This window comes from Pecten maximus, unplaced genomic scaffold (assembly GCF_902652985.1).
Source record: "Pecten maximus unplaced genomic scaffold, xPecMax1.1, whole genome shotgun sequence".
Classification (NCBI taxonomy): domain Eukaryota; kingdom Metazoa; phylum Mollusca; class Bivalvia; order Pectinida; family Pectinidae; genus Pecten; species Pecten maximus.
The window spans coordinates 9,440-26,811 of record NW_022981491.1 but is presented as its reverse complement, the minus strand read 5'-3'; the positions used below and the strand labels follow the sequence as shown (position 1 = coordinate 26,811).

The window sequence follows — 17,372 nt, the reverse complement described above, 5'->3', positions numbered from 1 at the left end:
CAGTGAGCTGGTAATGTCACTAGTGTATCAGGTCCACAGTGAGCTGGTAATATCACTAGTGTATCAGGTCCACAGTAAGCTGGTCATCAGTCACTAGTGTATCAGGTCCACAGTAAGCTGGTAATGTCACTAGTGTTTGAGGTCCACAGTAAGCTGGTAACATCAAGTTACTTATGATAACCTCCTTGGGCTTACAGTTAAATGTTGTCACTGTTAAAGGCTAGCCCAAAATTTTGTTTTCAGTTTTCAAAAATTACACTCTCTGTAAAAGTTTTCCATTAACTGACGCCAAAGACTGTTCATTAATCACCATCCTAACACAAAGTTGTTGAAATTAAATAATTTCTGAAAAATACCACAAATGTATAGCATTGACCTCGCCTCTAATCTCTCAAGTGATTTGTTGGATATGTTTCCCTCTCACTCAACTCACCAAAGATTCCTTGGTGCCTTCATTAGATGAGCCATGGTACCCAGGATAAGCGTCCAACAAAAAAGCCAGAAATCCTTGCTCCAAAACTGCATTACACTCAATCATACTGGGCAGACTTCTTGTTTTACCATTCACAAACTGTAAAAGGCCAGGTCTGATTTGATACATTTTCCTGGTACTTCAACCAAGGGAGATAAACATGTCCACATTCTAGCTTGCTAAACTTACCCAAGTAATACACTTTTGTGAAAAATAATACACATATATGACAAGAGATCCCAGAGGGATCTTGGCGCCCACCATTGAATGATCTTTATAGGTTCCATGTCAGATTGATCTTTTCTCTACTTTTCCCTTCCTCTAAGTCTTACTAATCTGTGTAAATTCAGAAACAGCCCTCTAGTACTTTTCAAACAAGGGCAACCTATATATAAAATTTAAGATTTAGCAATAATGGCTGTCTGTCGGCCATGTTGTTTTCCGATTGGTCCCAAAATGCAATACAAGGGACCAAGGGGAACCTACATATGAAATTTGAGAAAAATCCCTTCAGTACCTTCTGTACAATAGCGATAACAAACTTCAATTTTCAAAATACAAGATGGCTGCCTGTCAGCCAGGTTGTTTTCTGACTGGTCTCAACATCCAATATGCATAACTAGACACAGAGGGCAACCTACAAATGAAATTCAGAAAGATCCTTTCAGCAATTTCTGATAAATAGCGATAACAATCTTCAATTGTCAAAATCCAAGATGGCTGCCTGTCGGCCATGTTGTTTTTCGATTGGTCTCAAAATGCAATATGCATAACTACGCACTGAGGGGGACCTACATATGAAATTTGAGAAAGATCCCTTCAGTACTTTCTGAGAAATAGCGATAACAAACTTCAATTGTCAAAATCGAAGATGACTGCCTGTCGGCCATGTTGTTTTCCGAATAGTCTCAAAATGCAATATGCATAACTAAGCGCCGAGGCAAAGCTACAATTGAAATTTCAGAAAGATCCCTTCATAAGTTTCTGAGAAATAGCTATAACAAACTTCAATTGTCAAAATCCAAGATGGCTGCCTGTCGGCCATGTTGTTTTCCAATTGGTCTCAAAATGCAATATGCATAACTAGGCACCAAGAGGAACCTACATATGAAATTTGAGAAAGATCCCTTCAGTGCTTTCTCAGAAATAGCGATAACAAACTTCAATTGTCAAAATCCATGATGGCTGCCTGTCGGCCATGTTGTTTTCCGATTAGTCTCAAAATACAATATGCATAACTAGGCACTGAGGGGGACCTACATATGAAATTTGAGAAAGATCCCTTCAGTACTTTCTGAGAAATAGCGATAACAAACTTCAATTGTCAAAATCGAAGATGACTGCCTGTCGGCCATGTTGTTTTCCGAATAGTCTCAAAATGCAATATGCATAACTAGGCGCCGAGGCAAAGCTACAATTGAAATTTCAGAAAGATCCCTTCATAAGTTTCTGAGAAATAGCTATAACAAACTTCAATTGTCAAAATCCAAGATGGCTGCCTGTCGGCCATGTTGTTTTCCAATTGGTCTCAAAATGCAATATGCATAACTAGGCACCAAGAGGAACCTTTATATGAAATTTCAGAAAGATCCCTTCATAAGTTTCTGAGAAATAGCGATAACAAACTTCAATTGTCAAAATCCAAGATGGCTGCCTGTCGGCCATGTTGTTTTCCGATTAGTCTCAAAATTCAATGTGCATAACTAGTCACTGAGAGGAACCTACATATGAAATTTCAGAAAGATCCCTTCATTAGTTTCTGAGAAATAGCGATAACAAACTTCAATTGTCAAAATCCAAGATGGCTGCCTGTCGGCCATGTTGTTTTCCAATTGGTCTCAAAATGCAATATGCATAACTAGGCACCAAGAGGAACCTTTATATGAAATTTGAGAAAGATCCCTTCTGTGCTTTCTCAGAAATAGCGATAACAAACTTCAATTGTCAAAATCCATGATGGCTGCCTGTCGGCCATGTTGTTTTCCGATTAGTCTCAAAATACAATATGCATAACTAGGCACTGAGGGGGACCTACATATGAAATTTCAGAAAGATCCCCTTATTAGTTTCTGAGAAATAGCGATAACAAACTTCAATTGTCAAAATCCAAGATGGCTGCCTGTCGGCCATGTTGTTTTCAGATTGGTCTCAAAATGCAATATGCATAACTAGGCACCAAGGGGAACCTACATATGAAATTTCAGAAAGATCCCCTCATTAGTTTCTGAGAAATAGCGATAACAAACCTCACCGGCCCTTTGGTGAGCTAAAAACTTTTCCATAAAGCCCTGTAGGGGTTTGTCCCCTAGACTCGTTACTATATTTACATACTTGATGTTCTGATAACAATGTTCCCCTAAAGCCCTGTAGGGGTTTAATAACAATGTTCCCCTAAAACCCTGTAAAGGTTTATCCCCTAGACTTGTTACTATATTTACATACTTGATGTTCTGATAACAATATTCCCCTAAAACCCTGTAGGGGTTTGTCTCCTTGACTCGTTACTATATTTACATACTTGATGTTCTGATAACAATATTCCCCTAAAACCCTGTAGGGGTTTGTCTCCTTGACTCGTTACTATATTTACATACTTGATGTTCTGATAACAATATTCCCCTAAAACCCTGTAGGGGTTTGATAACAATGTTCCCCTAAAGCCCTGTAGGGGTTTGTCCCCTAGACTTGTTACTATATTTACATACTTGATGTTCTGATAACAATGCTCCCCTAAAGCCCTGTAGGGGTTTGATAACAATGTTCCCCTAAAACCCTGTAGGGGTTTGTCTCCTAGACTCGTTACTATATGTACATACTTGATGTTCTGATGACAATGTTCCCCTAAAGCCCTGTAGGGGTTTGTCTCCTTGACTCGTTACTATATGTACATACTTGATGTTCTGATAACAATGTTCCCCTAAAGCCCTGTAGGGGTTTGATAACAATGTTCCCCTTAAGCCCTGTAGGGGTTTGTCCCCTAGACTCGTTACTATATGTACATACTTGATGTTCTGATAACAATGTTCCCCTAAAGCCCTGTAGGGGTTTGTCCCCTAGACTTGTTACTATATTTACATACTTGATGTTCTGATAACAATGTTCCCCTAAAGCCCTGTAGGGGTTTGATAACAATGTTCCCCTAAAGCCCTGTAGGGGTTTGTCCCCTAGACTCGTTACTATATGTACATACTTAATGTTCTGATAACAATGTTCCCCTTAAGCCCTGTAGGGGTTTGTCTCCTTGACTCGTTACTATATTTACATACTTGATTTTCTGATAACAATGTTCCCCTAAAGCCCTGTAGGGGTTTGATAACAATGTTCCCCTTAAGCCCTGTAGGGGTTTGTCCCCTAGACTCGTTACTATATGTACATACTTGATGTTCTGATAACAATGTTCCCCTTAAGACCTGTAGGGGTTTGTCCCCTAGACTCGTTACTATATTTACAGACTTGATGTTCTGATAACAATGTTCCCCTAAAACCCTGTAGGGGTTTGATAACAATGTTCCCCTTAAGCCCTGTAGGGGTTTGTCCCCTAGACTCGTTACTATATGTACATACTTGATGTTCTGATAACAATGTTCCCCTTAAGCCCTGTAGGGGTTTGTCCCCTAGACTCGTTACTATATTTACAGACTTGATGTTCTGATAACAATGTTCCCCTAAAACCCTGTAGGGGTTTGATAACAATGTTCCCCTTAAGCCCTGTAGGGGTTTGTCCCCTAGACTTGTTACTATATTTACATACTTGATGTTCTGATAACAATGTTCCCCTAAAGCCCTGTAGGGGTTTGTCCCCTAGACTCGTTACTATATTTACATACTTGATGTTCTGATAACAATGTTCCCCTAAAGCCCTGTAGGGGTTTGTCCCCTAGACTCGTTACTATATTTACATACTTGATGTTCTGATAACATTGTTCCCTTTAAGCCCTGTAGGGGTTTGTCTCCAAGACTCGTCACAGTCTCTACATCATCCACACCCCAGGGAAAGGAGTACTGTATGTTTGCATGATAGCCAGCTTCTGTTTTTTCTATATCGGTTGCAGAAAATTTAGCTGGATTTCCTGAAAACTGAAACAAAATTGTTTAATAGCAGTTCAGTTTCTGTGACAGCAAGATCAACTTGCATCAATTTTTTTGATTGATAACAACAAATTATCTTCTTCACACATGATTGATGACAAATTATCTTTTCCACACATGATTGATGACAACAAATTATCTTTTCCACACATGATTGATGACAACAAATTATCTTTTCCACACATGATTGATGACAACAAATTATCTAGATGATTGTTTATCAAAGTGATCCATAATGGTGAATGTCAAGTTCCAAGACACACACTTAATCAGAGAAGGAAGAGAAGACATTATCTATACCACGTAATGACACCATTCTTAGTTCACAAAGGTCAGTATCTTTATGCTGTGTTATTTGTCTTTTTTATCGTTAATGTAAGTAAAGTAGATGCATAATAGAATTACTGATTCTTTTATTTTACAGTATTTCCCTATCGGACATTATATCTTTTATTTTACAGTATTTCCCTATCGGACATAATATCTTTACATCCAATGTCACTCATATAATGTGATATAATGTATCGGTGTGAGATTTATTACTGATATTGATGTAAATAATTATTCTATAACTAATTTGAGAAATATTGCTTTGGTACGTTATTAGATACACTTGACGCAATAGTCCACACACAATATCTACTAAATTGGGCACAACTCTAACAAATGCAGTAGAAATTTTATGAAAAGCGAAAGGCACAACTTTATACCATAAGGATGTAATAGGCACAGTTTGATGAGTATTGCTTCAGCACTTTATTATACACTTTATTATACACTTTATTATACACTTTATTATACACTTATATACACTTATCACAATATTTGAAACAGATTATCTACTAGAAGTAGCATAACTCTAACAAATGTCAAAATATTACAAAAAGTAAAAGGGCATAACTTTATATCATAAGGATGTAGTATGCCACGTTTGAGAAGTATGGCTTCAGTGCTTTTTAGACACAACTGACACAATATTCCAGAAAAATGAACAGTTGGACGGTCAGACAGGGTGATTCCAATATATACCCCTCTTAACATAATTGCCAGGGTTATAATGAGGGGCATGGTATCAGTAATAACTATATTTAAAAACAAGGTACCACCTATAACTATAACTAGTGACCGGGGACCACAGTACCACCCATAACTATAACCATTGACAGGGGACCACAGTACCACCTATAACTATAACCATTGACAGGGGACCACAGTACCACCTATAACTATAACTAGTGACAGGGGACCACAGTACCACCTATAACTATAACTAGTGACAGGGGACCACAGTACCACCTATAACTATAACCATTGACAGGGTACCACAGTACCACCTATAACTATAACTAGTGACAGGGGACCATAGTACCACTAATAACTATAACTAGTGACAGGGGACCACAGTACCACTGATAACTATAACTAGTAACAGGGTACCATAGTACCACCTATAACTATAACTAGTAACAGGGTACCATAGTACCACTAATAACTATAACTAGTGACAAGGGACCACAGTATCACTGATAACTATAACTAGTGACAGGGGACCACAGTACCACTGATAACTATATCTAGTGACAGGTGACCACAGTACCACTGATAACTATAACTAGTGACAGGGGACCACAGTACCACCTATAACTATAACTAGTGACAGGGGACCACAGTACCACTGATAACTATGACTAGTGACAGGGGATCACAGTACCACTGATAACTATAACTAGTGACAGGGGACCACAGTACCACCTATAACTATAACCATTGACAGGGTACCACAGTACCACCTATAACTATAACTAGTGACAGGGGACCATAGTACCACTAATAACTATAACTAGTGACAGGGGACCACAGTACCACTGATAACTATAACTAGTAACAGGGTACCATAGTACCACCTATAACTATAACTAGTAACAGGGTACCATAGTACCACTAATAACTATAACTAGTGACAAGGGACCACAGTACCACTGATAACTATAACTAGTGACAGGGGACCACAGTACCACTGATAACTATATCTAGTGACAGGTGACCACAGTACCACTGATAACTATAACTAGTGACAGGGGACCACAGTACCACCTATAACTATAACTAGTGACAGGGGACCACAGTACCACTGATAACTATGACTAGTGACAGGGGATCACAGTACCACTGATAACTATAACTAGTGACAGGGGACCACAGTACCACCTATAACTATAACCATTGACAGGGTACCACAGTACCACCTATAACTATAACTAGTGACAGGGGACCACAGTACCACCTATAACTATAACTAGTGACAGGGGACCACAGTACCACCTATAACTATAACCATTGACAGGGGACCACAGTACCACCTATAACTATAACTAGTGACAGGGGACCACAGTACCACTGATAACTATAACTAGTGACAGGGGACCACAGTACCACTGATAACTATAACTAGTGACAGGGGACCACAGTACCACCTATAACTATAACTAGTGACAGGGGACCACAGTACCACCTATAACTATAACTAGTGACAGGGGACCACAGTACCACTGATAACTATAACTAGTGACAGGGGACCACAGTACCACCTATAACTATAACTAGTGACAGGGGACCACAGTACCACTGATAACTATAACTAGTGCCAGGGGACCACAGTACTACCTATAACCATTGACAGGGTACCACAGTACCACCTATAACTATAACCATTGACAGGGGACCACACTACCACCTATAACTATAACCATTGACAGGGTACCACAGTACCACCTATAACTATAACTAGTGACAGGGGACCACAGTACCACTGATAACTATAACTAGTGACAGGGGACCAAAGTACCACTGATAACTATAACTAGTGACAGGGGACCACAGTACCACTGATAACTATAACTAGTGACAGGGGACCATAGTACCACTAATAACTATAACTAGTGACAGGGGACCACAGTACCACCTATAACTATAACTAGTGACAGGGGACCACAGTACCACCTATAACCATTGACAGGGTACCACAGTACCACCTATAACTATAACCATTGACAGGGGACCACACTACCACCTATAACTATAACCATTGACAGGGTACCACAGTACCACCTATAACTATAACTAGTGACAGGGGACCACAGTACCACTGATAACTATAACTAGTGACAGGGGACCACAGTACCACTGATAACTATAACTAGTGACAGGGTACCACGGGTACCACTGATAACTATAACTAGTGACAGGGGACCACAGTACCACTGATAACTATAACTAGTGACATGGAACCACAGTACCACCGATAACTATATCTAGTGACAGGGGACCACAGTACCACCGATAACTAAATCTAGTGACAGGGGACCACAGTACCACCTATAACTATAACTAGTGACAGGGGACCACAGTACCACCTATAACTATAACCATTGACAGGGGACCACAGTACCACTGATAACTATAACTAGTGACAGGGGACCACAGTACCACCTATAACTATAACTAGTGACAGGGGACCACAGTACCACTGATAACTATAACTAGTGACAGGGGACCACAGTACCACCTATAACTATAACTAGTGACAGGGGACCACAGTACCACTGATAACTATAACTAGTGACATGGGACCACAGTACCACCTATAACTATAACTAGTGACAGGGGACCACAGTACCACTGACAACTATAACTAGTGACAGGGGACCACAGTACCACTGATAACTATAACTAGTCACAGGGTACCACGGGTACCATCAATAACTATTGGGACAGGGTACCATGGTTACCATCAATAACTATTGGGACAGTATACCATGGTTACCATCAATAACTATTGGGACATGGTACCATGGTTACCATCAATAACTATTGGGACAGTATACCATGGTTACCATCAATAACTATTGGGACATGGTACCATGGTTACCATCAATAACTATTGGGACATGGTACCATGGTTACCATCAATAACTATAGGGACAGGGTACCACGGGTACCATCAATAACTATAGGGACAGGGTACCACGGGTACCATCAATAAATGTAGGGACAGGGTACCATCAATAACTATAGGGACAGGGTACCACGGGTACCATCATTAAATGTAGGGACAGGGTACCACGGGTACCATCAATAACTATAGGGACAGGGTACCACGGGTACCATCAATAACTATGGGGACAGGGTACCACGGGTACCATCAATAACTATAGGGACAGGGTACCAGGGGCACCATCAATAACTATAGGGACAGGGTACCACAGGTACCATCAATAACTAAAGGGACAGAGTACCACGGGTACCATCAATAAATGTAGGGACAGAGTACCACGGGAACCATGCGAGACACGATACCTGTTTCCACCACTTGAGGCGAGTTCTGATGGCTGTGTCTAACATAGGGGTGACAACAGTGGCCTGGCAGAAATTTTGCATCACAAGACTTGTCTTCGAACATGAACTGAAATCAAAGGCAACAATTCATGGAGTATGGTCAGCAAGATAAATATATACAAGAGGCCCAAAGGGCCTTAACGGTCACCTGACATTTGAAATATTTCAGTTAATTTAATTGACCCTTTTTGGCCCCACCCATCAGTCCTTGGGGTCAGTCAGGGCCAATATGTGCTTATCATTAAGCTGTCATCCCATGCTGATAATTTTAAGAAAGTTAGAATGAATTCCAATAGAAATAAAACAAGAGGCCCAATGGGCCTGTATCGCTCACCTGGCTCTAGAGCAAATTTGCAGTTGATTGAGGTCATTTCTACAGATACTATGCTGATAACAACTTTATTCAAATATCAGAGTAAGCTAAGTTTATTCATGTCAATATATTTTTTAGTCCCTCATTCCAGCATACTATTGGCCTAAGATTGGGTCTTGGCTCTTTGCTCTAAGCATGCTACAGACAGGCCCAATATCAAGTCCCTGGGCCTCTTGGTTATTGAGAAGTAGTCGTTTAAAGATTTTAACCTAATTGACCTCTGTGACCTTGAATGAAGGTCAAGGTCATCTATTTGAACAAACTTGGTAGCCCTTCACCCAAGCATGCTACAGGCCCAATATCAATTCCCTGGGCCTCTTGGTTATTGAGAAGAAGTCGTTTGAATATTATAACCAATTTGACAAATGTGACCTTGAATGAAGGTCAAGGTCATTTATTTTAACAAACTTGGTAGCCTTTCACCCCAGCATGCTACAGGCCCAATATCAAGTCCCTGTGCCTCTTGGTTATTGAGAAGAAGTCTTTTGAAGATTATAGCCTATTTGACCCATGTGACCTTGAATGAAGGTCCAGGTCATTTATTTTAACAAACTTTGTAGCCCTTCACCCCAGCATGCTACAGGCTAAATATCAAGTCCCTGGACCTCTTGGTTATTGAGAAGAAGTCATTTGAAGATTATAACCTTTTTGACCCATGTGACCTTGAATGCAGGTCAAGGTCATTTATTTTAACAAACTTGGTAGCCTTTCACCCCAGCATGCTACAGGCCCAATATCAAGTCCCTGGGCCTCTTGGTTATTGAGAAGAAGTCGTTTGAATATTATAGTGTATTTGACCCATGTGACCTTGAATGATAGTCAAGGTCATTTATTTTAACAAACTTGGTAGCCCTTCACTTTAGCATGCTACAGGCCCAATATCAAGTCCCTGGGCCCTAGTTATTGAGAAGAAGTCGTTTGAAGATTATAACCTATTTGACCCATGTGACCTTGAATGAAGGTCAAGGTCATTTATTTTAACAAACTTGGTAGCCTTTCACCCCAGCATGATACAGGCCAAATATCAAGTCCCTGTGCCTCTTGGTTATTGAGAAGAAGTCTTTTGAAGATTATAGCCTATTTGACCCATGTGACCTTGAATGAAGGTCAAGGTCATTTATTTTAACAAGCTTTGTAGCCCTTCACCCCAGCATGCTACAGGCCCGATATCAGGTCCCTGGGTCTTCTGGTTATTGAGAAGAAGTTGTTTGAAGATTATAGTGTATTTGACCCCTGTGACCTTGAATGAAGGTCAAAGTAATTTATTTTAACAAACTTGGTAGCCCTTCACTTTAGCATGCTACAGGCCCAATATCAAGTCCCTGGGCCTCTTGGTTATTCAGAAGAAGTCGTTTGAAGATTATAACCTATTTGACAAATGTGACCTTGAATGAAGATCAAGGTCATTTATTTTAACAAACATGGTAGCCCTTCATCCTAGCATGCTACAGTCTCAATATCAAGTCCCTGGGCCTCTTGGTTATTGAGAAGAAGTCGTTTGAAGATTATAGTCTATTTGACCCGTGTGACCTTGAATGAAAGTCAAGGTCATTTATTTTAACAAGCTTTGTAGCCCTTCACCCCAGCATGCTACAGGCCCAATATCAGGTCCCTGGGGCTTTTGGTTTTTGAGAAGAAGTCGTTTGAAGATTATAGCGTATTTGACCCCTGTGACCTTGAATGAAGGTCAAAGTAATTTATTTTAACAAACTTGGTAGCCCTTCACCCAAGCATGCTACAGGCCCAATATCAGGTCCCTGGGTCTTCTGGTTATTGAGAAGAAGTTGTTTGAAGATTATAGTGTATTTGACCCCTGTGACCTTGAATGAAGGTCAAAGTAATTTATTTTAACAAACTTGGTAGCCCTTCACTTTAGCATGCTACAGGCCCAATATCAAGTCCCTGGGCCTCTTGGTTATTGAGAAGAAGTCGTTTGAAGATTATAGTCTATTTGACCCGTGTGACCTTGAATGAAAGTCAAGGTCATTTATTTTAACAAACTTGGTAGCCCTTCACCCCAGCATGCTACAGGCCCAATATCAGGTCCCTGGGGCTTTTGGTTATTGAGAAGAAGTCGTTTGAAGATTATAGCGTATTTGACCCCTGTGACCTTGAATGAAGGTCAAAGTAATTTATTTTAACAAACTTGGTAGCCCTTCACCCAAGCATACTACAGGCCCAATATGAAGTTCCTGGGCCTCTTGGTTATTGAGAAGAAGTTGTTTAAATGAAAAAGTTGACGCCGGACGGACGGCCGGACGGACGGCCGGACGGCCGGACAGACGGACGGACGACGGACGCCGCACCATGGCATAAGCTCACTTGCCCTTCGGGCAGGTGAGCTAACAACTGATTGTCAAAAATATGAATTCCCTCTATAAACTATAGCAAAGTTTACCCTCTCCCTAGGGGCAAACGTGAGACCCCAGGGTCATGAAATTCACAATTTAAGTAAAACACCATGAAACCCTTCTTCTATGAAAAGTATTTGATTCTATTTTATATAGGTATTGAGAAGATTTTTGAAATTTCGGTCGATTTGACCCTTTTTAGCCCCGTCCATCAGCCCCTGGGGGTCAGTCAGGGCCAACATATGCATACCATCAAACTGTTATCCAATGCTGATAATGTTGACCAGGTTAGAATGAGTTCCAATACAAATCCAACAAATAATGGTCAAAAATGTGATTTCCCTATATAAACTATAGTAAAGTTTACCCCCTCCCCAGGAGCAAACGTGATACCCAAAGGGTCATGAAATTCACAATTTAGGTAAAACACCATGAAACCCTTCCTTCTATGAAAAGTATTTGATTCTATCTTATATAGGTATTGAGAAGAAGATTTTTGAAATTTCAGTCAATTTGACCCTTTTTAGCCCCGCCCCTCAGCCCCTGGGGGTCAGTCAGGGCCAACATATTCACACCATCAAACTATTATCCCATGCTGATAATGTTATCCAGGTTAGAATGAATTCCAATACAAATCCAACAAATAATAGTCAAAAATGTGATTTCCCTATATAAACTATACTAAAGTATACCCCCTCCCCAGGGGCAAATGTGAGACCCCAGGGTCATGAAATTCACAATTTTGGTAAAGCACCACAAGACCCTTCCATCTATGAAGAGTGTTTGACTCCACCATATCTGAGAGTAGAGAGAGACTTCGTCTCAGGTGACCTAAAAATTGACATCTATCAGTTTATCAGTCAGGGCCACAGAAAGTCGGTGTGTATTTCTACTAATAATATGGGTATGTGATTAACAGCCAAGCTTTTAGAGACATTACTGTCTATTTTCACAGTATTCAGACTATAATAAACTTAACATCTAACCCACTGTATCATCATATCTTTTCACTCAAGTTTTCTATTATTTCAATTGATCTTGGTATTCTAGATAATCTCATAATCAAGTATCTAGATAGTCACAAAATCAAGTACCTAGATAGTCTCAGAATCAAGTACCTAGATAGTCTCAGAATCAAGTATCTAGATAGTCACAAAATCAAGTACCTAGATAGTCTCAGAATCAAGTACCTAGATAGTCTCAGAATCAAGTATCTAGATAGTCACAAAATCAAGTACCTAGATAGTCACAAAATCAAGTACCTAGATAGTCACAAAATCAAGTATCTAGATAGTCACAAAATCAAGTATCTAGATAGTCACAAAATCAAGTATCTAGATAGTCACAAAATCAAGTACCTAGATAGTCTCAGAATCAAGTATCTAGATAGTCACAAAATCAAGTATCTAGATAGTCACAAAATCAAGCATCTAGATAGTCACAAAATCAAGTATCTAGATAGTCACAAAATCAAGCATCTAGATAGTCACAAAATCAAGTACCTAGAAAGTTACAAAATCAAGATTTTAGACTGCCTTTAGTACTTTTTAAGAAACAGTTAAATAATCTCCAATGGTTGAACTCAAACATGAACATATATGCATTTGGCCACCATTTTGTTCTCTTATTAATAGTCTCAATTAATCTCAACAAGAGGCCCATAAGGCCTGAATTACTCACAGGACTAGTAAGGAATAATGGCAAGATTTCCAATTTAATCCTCATAGTTGTTCACGGTATTACCCTGGTATGTAAGTGATGTTTCAGGAAATGGTATACAATATTTCTAACTCATTAGTGAATCATAACCAGGGAGTGTTTCATAGGCACATTGTACAAGTCAGTTAAAGGTATGGTATTACTAAAAATTACCTCTTGGTGTTTTTGTTAAATCAAATATAACCAATGTGAAACCCATTACAATTAACGATGTGAAGTGTGTTGTTGATCCTGTGTAGTATACATAGTGTACATGGTAACAAATTTCACATTTCACAAATAGTGACAGGTCAAGGTCATTGGTATAAGGAAACATTATAGCACTCCATAGCAGATACCTACTGGCCTAAGATGAGTACTGGGTTCTTTTAGAACATTAGAAAATTTGCAAAGGAATGTTTTACAATTTGACTTTGTGAACATGAAAATAGGTCAAGGTCATTTATATGAAAAAAGCTTTATACCACTCTGCTGGCAAAATATCAGGCCTCTTCTGGAACTGGAGAAGATTTTCAAGATGGCTGCCATTTTGTCACTCTTGCCTACTTATAGATATTAATTATAAACCAACTATGACAATGTTTTCAAACTATCAATCAGTACAACATCTAGTTTTGCTTCTCCCCCTCCCCTCCTCCCGAAAAAAAAGGGGGAGGGGCGAAAATAATATCTGAGTGTGGCAATGACTAAAGAGTAATGAAATTAGCTCACTTGAACAAGAACTTGTCAATATGCCTGTCAGCAGGTGTGTGTATGTAGTTCTGACTCTGGGTGATGGAGAAGGGAAGGGTCCATTCAAGCTGTTTGGATATTTCCAGGAAGTAGTCCCAAGTTGAATCTGAAGAAAACAATCATTCTCAATATCTGAAGGAATTCATTTCTTCCTTTTAGCATGATTTGTTTATCACAATGTTCAAGTGTTTACCTTGGCTATTAGTACTCTCCACAGGGAAGGTGTTTTCCTGAGATGTCATCACCCATTCCCACCTGCAATCAATGAAAATCATCACTCTAAGTTTTATGTATTTTAAATGCTTTTATGATAATTCTTTGGAATGAATAATTTTAAGAGTCATAAGGAAATTCTATCAGTAAACTACCACAATAAAACTTGTCACTTATGCTTCACACCTCAGTAAACAACCACAATAAAACTTGTCACTTATGCTTCACGCCTCAGTAAACAACCACAATAAAACTTGTCACTTATGTTTCACACCTCAGTAAACTATCACAATAAAACTTGTCACTTATGCTTCACACCTCAGTAAACAACCACAATAAAACTTGTCACTTATGCTTCACACCTCAGTAAACAACCACAATAAAACTTGTCACTAATGCTTCACGCCTCAGTACACTAATAAAACTTGTCACTTATGCTTCACGCCTCAGTACACTATCACAATAAAACTTGTCACTTATGCTTCACGCCTCAGTAAACTACCACAATAAAACTTGTCACTTATGCTTCACACCTCAGTAAACAACCACAATAAAACTTGTCACTTATGTTTCACACCTCAGTAAACTACTACAATAAAACTTGTTACTTATGCTTCACACCTCAGTAAACAACCACAATAAAACTTGTTACTTATGTTTCACACCTCAGTAAACTATCACAATAAAACTTGTCACTTATGCTTCACGCCTCAGTAAACTGTCACAATAAAACTTGTTACTTATGTTTCACACCTCAGTAAACTATCACAATAAAACTTGTCACTTATGCTTCACACCTCAGTAAACGGCCACAATAAAACTTGTTACTTATGTTTCACACCTCAGTAAACTACTACAATAAAACTTGTCACTTATGTTTCACGCCTCAGTAAACTATCACAATAAAACTTGTCACTTATGTTTCACACCTCAGTAAACGGCCACAATAAAACTTGTCACTTATGCTTCACACCTCAGTAAACTATCACAATAAAACTTGTCACTTATGCTTCACGCCTCAGTAAACTACCACAATAAAACTTGTCACTTATGTTTCACACCTCAGTAAACTACCACAATAAAACTTGTCACTTATGCTTCACACCTCAGTAAACTACCACAATAAAACTTGTCACTTATGTTTCACACCTCAGTAAACTATCACAATAAAACTGGTCACTTATGCTTCACGCCTCAGTAAACTATCACAATAAAACTTGTTACTTATGTTTCACACCTCAGTAAACTATCACAATAAAACTTGTCACTTATGTTTCACACCTCAGTAAACTATCACAATAAAACTTGTCACTTATGCTTCACACCTCAGTAAACGGCCACAATAAAACTTGTTACTTATGTTTCACACCTCAGTAAACTACTACAATAAAACTTGTCACTTATGTTTCACGCCTCAGTAAACTATCACAATAAAACTTGTCACTTATGTTTCACACCTCAGTAAACGGCCACAATAAAACTTGTCACTTATGCTTCACACCTCAGTAAACTATCACAATAAAACTTGTCACTTATGCTTCACGCCTCAGTAAACTACCACAATAAAACTTGTCACTTATGTTTCACACCTCAGTAAACTACCACAATAAAACTTGTCACTTATGCTTCACACCTCAGTAAACTACCACAATAAAACTTGTCACTTATGTTTCACACCTCAGTAAACTACTACAATAAAACTTGTCACTTATGTTTCACACCTCAGTAAACGACCACAATAAAACTTGTTACTTATGTTTCACACTAAACTAGTGACTAATAAAACATTTACCGATCAAATGCCATTTTATCATACTAGAAATCATAGGTGAAATATGATTCAAGAATCAATTTGTATCCCTTATAATATAACAGATGTCTTTTCTTCACATTTTTCAGGAAGAATGACATTTGGGGGAAAATGTCATATTCAGGTGAATTTTGAAAATTAGCGATTTTGTGAAATTTTCTATTTCTTTTGTAATGTATCAATCTTTACCCATGTCTATACTCTATTAGGTATTTAGTGTGCTTCCATACTATCTCTATATACAAACAGTGGTTCTTTGGGTTGTTTTGGGGGTTGGTGGAACAGAAATAAAAAACCTACCATACTGACGAAGTGGTACAGACTTATTATACATCAATCAGTAGACATCTACTTACAATATGATATTTATTATTCTGATCTCTGAAGTACTGACCAACATTGTGCTATGTTTCTCCTCAATAGAGTACCAGCTGGTCCATAGCTGTAGGTAGGTCTGGATAGGTCAGGTTTCACTAACTGTACAAAACCTCTTCTCTTCAACAGAGCTATTATTTTGGTAAATAATTCATTATTCATGTCTGTAGGCGGTGAATTCTCCCTAATCGAGTTCTCCCTAATCCATTGCTAAAGTTGAAAAAACAACAAACATGTAAGTTAGTAATTCCTTTCACTGCAATTTCACAACTTACAGTATCTGTTTACTAATAACTGGCACAATGATTATGTTATATCCCAGTCTCTGATACAAACAGACCACACACGTCATATCTCACTCTCTGATATAAACAGATCACACACGTCATATCTCAGTCTCTGACATAAACAGACCACACACGTCATATCCCAGTCTGTGATATAAACAGACCACACACGTCATATCTCAGTCTGATATAAACAGACCACACACGTCATATCTCAGTATCTGATATAAACAGACCACACACGTCATATCTCAGTCCCTGATATAAACAGACCACACATGTCATATCCCAGTCTGTGATACAAACAGACCACACACGTCATATCTCTGTCTCTGATATAAACAGACCACACACGTCATATCCCAGTCTGTGATATAAACAGACCACATACGTCATATCTCAGTCTGATATAAACAGACCACACACGTCATATCTCAGTCTGATATAAACAGACCACACGTGTCATATCCCAGTCTGTGATACAAACAGACCACACACGTCATATCTCACTCTCTGATATAAACAGACCACACACGTCATATCTCAGTCCCTGATA

General features: G+C 38.9%; 1 protein-coding gene across 1 annotated transcript; it reads right to left on the bottom strand.

Moving 5' to 3' along the window:
* Window positions 1-6: 6 nt before the first annotated feature.
* On the bottom strand, window positions 7-16,735 carry LOC117320077 (DNA polymerase subunit gamma-2, mitochondrial-like). Its single transcript, XM_033874761.1, has 6 exons — window positions 16,549-16,735; window positions 14,325-14,386; window positions 14,111-14,237; window positions 8,918-9,023; window positions 4,376-4,549; window positions 7-571 (listed from the first exon to the last, which is right to left on the bottom strand). Exons 1-6 carry the CDS (start codon window positions 16,689-16,691, stop codon window positions 425-427), a joined length of 759 nt encoding a protein of 252 aa, XP_033730652.1. The 5' UTR covers window positions 16,692-16,735; the 3' UTR covers window positions 7-424.
* Between the last annotated feature and the right edge of the window lie 637 nt (window positions 16,736-17,372).

Bases quoted from the DNA above. Each gene is read 5' to 3' on its own strand.
- LOC117320077 (XM_033874761.1), bottom strand. From the start codon at position 16,691: ATGAATAATGAATTATTTACCAAAATAATAGCTCTGTTGAAGAGAAGA. The intron at 14,238-14,324 runs GTAAACACTTGA...TGTTTTCTTCAG, and splicing joins GGAGAGTACTAATAGCCAAG to ATTCAACTTGGGACTACTTC. The intron at 4,550-8,917 runs GTATCGTGTCTC...ATTTTGTTTCAG, and splicing joins GCCTCAAGTGGTGGAAACAG to TTTTCAGGAAATCCAGCTAA.